This window comes from Cryptomeria japonica, chromosome 4 (genome assembly GCF_030272615.1).
Source record: "Cryptomeria japonica chromosome 4, Sugi_1.0, whole genome shotgun sequence".
NCBI classification, from domain to species: domain Eukaryota; kingdom Viridiplantae; phylum Streptophyta; class Pinopsida; order Cupressales; family Cupressaceae; genus Cryptomeria; species Cryptomeria japonica.
This window is the reverse complement of record NC_081408.1, coordinates 11,364,731-11,370,248: the sequence shown is the minus strand read 5'-3', so window position 1 is coordinate 11,370,248 and position 5,518 is coordinate 11,364,731. Positions and strand designations below refer to the sequence as shown.

At 34.1% G+C, this 5,518-nt stretch overlaps 1 protein-coding gene across 1 annotated transcript; it reads right to left on the bottom strand.

The window, feature by feature from the left end:
• Positions 1–1,341: 1,341 nt before the first annotated feature.
• Positions 1,342–4,404, bottom strand: LOC131040770 (disease resistance protein TAO1-like). The gene is made up of 5 exons (XM_059218612.1): positions 4,100–4,404; positions 3,547–3,707; positions 2,462–3,453; positions 2,091–2,369; positions 1,342–1,985 (listed from the first exon to the last, which is right to left on the bottom strand). The coding sequence occupies exons 1-5, from the start codon at positions 4,402–4,404 to the stop codon at positions 1,347–1,349; spliced, it is 2,376 nt and encodes a 791-aa protein (XP_059074595.1). The 3' UTR covers positions 1,342–1,346.
• Between the last annotated feature and the right edge of the window lie 1,114 nt (positions 4,405–5,518).

Here is a 5,518-nt window from a genome sequence, read left to right as displayed (position 1 = left end):
GTGGATTGCAGTTAGTGACTAGACATATATTAAATGACCAACATTATCGATCGTGATATTTGATATGTGTCTATTGAATCCAATTCCATTCCGAGCACTTTCTGGTGAACTATGTTCTCTTCAGAAAATTGAGCCGAAATAAAACTTCAGCCATTGATCTACGATCATCGAACAGTTTAAAATCATTGATGGATTTTAAATACGTGTCACCCTTCACATGTCAAAGAGGCTGCACTTATCGATACATCGTGCAGAGTTCGGACTCAATGTGATGTGATGTACCTTGTCTATTAATGACAATGAATTCATGAAATCGTCAATAAAATATATATAAATAAAAAAATATTAGCCAAACAAATTAAATAATTTTCAAGCGGTGGATAAAATTGCCAATACACTTAAATAATTTTTCCTTTAGAGTAAAACTTTTTGCCCATACAATTATATATTTGTTCCCTTAAACGAAAAATATTCGCTTCCTACAATATATATTTTCCCCATAGAACAAGGTATTATTCGTCATAAATTTATGAAATTTTTGTACCTTAGAAAAAAATCGTCAATACAAAATAATTTTTTTCCCTTTTTTGAATGCTGAAAGAACACCCTTTGTTAATGCCCTAGATGCTCTCATGGAGGAAATCAGAGGAAATGGACAACTGGTTCGCCAACAAATGGTACATTCTGCCAGAATGTTGGATGATTGGAGGTTGGTTTGGATGGAAGGCTACTGAGGATGGATCGCTTGGATCTAGCTTCAGAATTGTCTCATGATTGATATATATAGTTGGACAGATTTTGTATATGCCTCTTTAGTTGTAGAGGCCTGTATATGTTTTTCATATATCTCGGTTTAGGGATATATAGACTTTGTGTATATGTTGATGGGTATTTTGTTTAAACCCATATGTAAATATCCTAACTTTTACATACTCTCTGATGTGACTACCTATTTAGAAGACCGCCATGATCTGCTGATAAAGCTTTAACTGTTTTGTATCTCAGTTTACTCTCTATTATCAATACAAAAAAAAAAGTCATTAATTTTTTAGAGTCTAATAAATTGATTTGAGAAATCATTGACATTGGTATTTGATCTTGATCAAGAACTAATTACATCTAAATCCTTTGCCTTTTATTTTAAAAAATAACGTTGATTATACATTTATTCTTCCCAACTGCTTTAAATTGATATAATACATATTGACTTATACTTTATTTGTATGCATTTATTTCATTATGTGAGAACATCATATTATGACCATCCGAAAATTAAAAACTTTACATGTGTAAAAAAATGCAAAGTCCTCTCAAAATAACAATTGAATGATTTTTGAGGGAATTGTTTAATCAAATAGAATAGAACAACTTTCTTTGATATGATGAGGTAATGATTCTTTCAGTTTCAAAGAACAACCCACCAAAACCATCTTCTTCATCTCTGTTAGATCTCTCAAGTTGAATGGCCATTCTTCTAACCCGTAACAGTGTCTCAGATCCAACTCTTCCAACTTTTTGAGTTGCCCAAAATTAGAAGGCAACATTTTCAAACCGGAACAATAACTCAATTGCAAAGTTTTTAGGGAAATGAGATCCCCAAAACTGGAAGGCAATAAACTTAATGCAGAGCAGTCATATAAATACAGTGATGTCAAATTGCTCAGTTGCCCAATGTTTGAAGGCAACTCTTTCAATTCTTGGCACTGACTTAGACGCAGCTCTTTTAGATTGTTCAGTTGCCCAAATCTGGGAGGCAATTCCCTCAACTGAAGGCAACCTCTTAAATATAATTGCTCTAACTTTGTTAGATTTTCCATTCCATCTGGTGGCCTTTCCATATTTTTCAAACCATATAAGCTTAATTTTACGAGTGAAGAATCTGGAGCGACTTTGGCGGGAATTTGAGAATATGCAACTCTGTTCTGTGAAGAAGCATGCATCTTTGTGAGGTTTAGTGAGGTCATTACGCGCAAGCTGGGAGGAAACTACAGATTTGCACAACAATTATGAAAGAGGTTGTCAAGTGTCATTTTACAATCTAATGAAAGCTAATTCAAATGATAATATGAACAAAACAAGGCAGATCTTACCTCATTAAAACTCATGCCTGGCATGAATGGGCCCCTGTATATGGAGAGATGCTCAAGTTTCTCAAACTCCATTGGTAAATCTGGAATGTCACTTGCAATTTGGAGGTATCTCAGTTGTCTTAATGGTTTGTGACATTTCCCCCTGAATGTTATCTGTGATCCTTGATAAGATAGCACTCTTAATGAATTGCTCATCCACTTCAGATGTTCATCATTAATTTCGATTGAAGGGTGCTCATATTTTTCATTAAGAAAGATGCCTCTTAAATTTTTGAGTTTCTGCACAAAAATAAACAAACATATTACTATGATTGTGAATAACAAATATATTCTGTTAATATTGACAAAGAGTAATTCTAAGTATGACATACCTCTTCGTCTTTGAGACATTTCAATAAAGTCTCAGGGTCTGTGACTCTGTTTTGTTCTGACATCTTTTTCCCTCTTGCTTGAACAATGTCATGAACAATCACACGACCATCTTTTGATGTCTTGACAAATGTTGCATCTTCAAGAGCTCTGAACTCCTCTTCTCCAACTATGTATGCCACTTCTTCCCTTGGCCAATAACAGAACAAGGATGTGATGTCTAGAAAGGCTTCTTTAACAGGGGGTAACAATCTGTGGTATACAAAATCAACCATTCTGTCACTTATATCTTCCTCTTCCACCACCTCCCCTTCTCTAAGCAACTCTAATACTATATTATTATTTGTGTTTCTGCTACTGATGGCCAGTTGCGAGCCAATTATTTCTAGCAGAAGTGGGACGCCTCCACAAAGCTTGAGCAGAGCGTCTATGTTGTTTTCATCATTGTACTCTGAAGCTTTCCTCAACAAAATCTTTCTGGCCTCTGTCGGTGGGAGAAAACTCACCGCATATTCTCGGCGTTGGATATTCCTGTCGACAAAGATGTCCGTCTCCTGAAGATTTCGCGTAGTGACAAGAATTCTGCTCTTGGGTGGAAGGCAACTGCCCAATTCTGCAGGTAGAAGTTGTTTCAAATCTGCTTTATTCAGAGCATTGTCAATGTATAGAAATACAGGTTGATTGGGATTCTTTTTGAAGAAAGACCAGATCATTCCCTGACCTTGGTGAGAGTCAGTCAATTTCACATTCTGGTGGAACAATCCATTCAAAATCTGTTCTTGAAGGACTTTAAGATCATTCTTGGTACAATTTTGTTCCATGTGAATTCTGCAATGCTTATAATTTTGGAGGTCGATGTTTGCATAAATGGCATCAGCAAGTGTCGTTTTGCCCATCCCTCCTAATCCATAGACAACCACTACCTGTACTGATGAATGTTGTGCTTCCAAATCTAGCAGTCGGATTACTGTTTCTCGTCCACTCTCAATTCCGACTGTATTAAGGTTTGTGGAAAAAATGAATCAGAATTTCCGGCAAAACTCAAAACATAACAGGAAAAGATTATTTAAATTGGAAAACATGCTACCTGCTGTTTGGTATGCATAGAGTTCCTGTGACTGCGGAGCAATCTTTGTCAATCTTTTCTCCATGTCAGTTATACCCCACAGTACAAGGTCATTATACAAGCGGTCTATTTTGACTTGGAAACTCTGTATACTATCGGCATTCACTGAAGCAGTAAGAAACCTTCACAAAATTCAAATATCCGAGTTACATAAATACTTTTTCCTACTATATGTTATATTAAATTTATGAAATTTCCACAGTCTATAATGATTTACTTGATATTCTTTTGGATTTAATCATGTAAATTTTGTTGTTATTAATGTTTCGGATCAAATATCATGATCTATCATCAGAATAAGAAAACAAAAATAGATCATAATATTTGATCCCTAACATTGACAACAACAAACTCGACAATGATCAAATCCAAAAAAACAAACAAACAAATATATTATATATTTCTCTGCCACCAGACTCCTCCTTACCATTTCAACTCACACAGTATTGACCTTTGAATTTTCTGAATTAGACATCCAGTCTTTAAAAGAAACTACTAAAATAATTGTACTGACCTAAAAACCCTTGTTGTTGTAAGTTGGGAAGCGCACATTGTGCATCCTACAACAATGCATTGGACTGCTTCATTGAGTTTTTGCTTCTGGTCTGGCATTTGGTCATTCAACTGCAGAATTTGCTTTCCAAGATTAACCATCCTTCTCAGAATTTCAAGGCACTCACTTTTGTTGTGAGAAGTCTGAATACATCTCTCCAATACAAATCCCACCATAGAAAGTGCTGCTCCCACCCAATGAATTTTCCCAGCACCTTTAAGCAATTCTATAACAATTCTTTCTATCTCTGCACTTGCGCCAGCCATGGAATCTTTCTGTAAAAGAAAATTCTATGAATATGAAGTGTGTAATGTTCTTTTCTGTTGGATGGTTGGTCCTTCTTGCTTTGTATCTTTTTTTGTGATTTAATAAATTTTTTTCCCTCTTTTAATTCAGATGTGTAATTTTCCAAACCAATATTTTTAAATAAATATATTTAAATGTTTCAAAATATAAAGTTTTCTGGCTCAATTTAAATATAACAATGTAACTGGAAATTTGACAATTTTGCGTTAGAAAAGGAAAGACCACTAAGAATGATTTATCTGCATGAAATTGACATTAAGAACCCAATTGGTTCAAATTTTTTGAAAAAATTGTAACCTTCAATTGAACATAAAATATGGAAAAATGAACCCTCCAACAACAACAGTTAAAAGAGTAAATCTGAAATATACTCTGAAATCTATATGCTCCAATACATCAAAATTGACAATGTTTTGCACCAGATTTCGGAATGACTTTCCCATTTGTTGTAAATGATCTAAATGGACAAATTGTATAAAAACTTATTAATACACAACAACAAATCTGAAATCAAAACATTACTTTACTTTCACCAAAATCTACAAAATTCATCAACTGAAGACAGTCTGAAAATCTACAACTCTTTGAAACCCAAACACAAGTTTTAAATGAATTTTCTCTGTTAAAACAAAAGCTTTTTTTTCCTCTAATTCTTGAAATCAATGATTTTTTTTTTGCCGACAGATCTCCACAGCCAACAGTTTTCATCCTTAATGTATGAATGAGTAGAGAAGTACAAGTAATTTCAGAAAAATAATTAAAAATAGAAAAAATATCACATATTAATAGTTAGTTGTAGCAAAATCCCAACCTTTCATAATATTGAATGTTACTTGCTGCACTCGGCCGGAGTGAATCGAATCTTGGACCTACATGGGACAAACCCAAAACCTTAGCACGACCATCCCAACTGTTTGAGCTAGCAGGCGAATCCCCTCCACAATTATATTATATCATACAATAACTTCTTAGTTGTCATAGAATCAACTAAATTTATTATCTTAATTTCTTGCTTTAATTGGATCAATCAAAATTCGTTAGAAAGAAAACATTACAAATGGTAACAATCAACAT

What these genes read in the sequence shown, in the direction of transcription:
- LOC131040770 (XM_059218612.1), bottom strand. Translation starts at nt 4,404, where the DNA reads ATGGCTGGCGCAAGTGCAGAGATAGAAAGAATTGTTATAGAATTGCTT. An exon ending in ACAACAACAAGGGTTTTTAG is followed by an intron (nt 3,708 to 4,099) that starts GTCAGTACAATT and finishes AATTTTGTGAAG; the next exon opens with GTTTCTTACTGCTTCAGTGA. An exon ending in CAGGCATGAGTTTTAATGAG is followed by an intron (nt 1,986 to 2,090) that starts GTAAGATCTGCC and finishes GCAAATCTGTAG; the next exon opens with TTTCCTCCCAGCTTGCGCGT.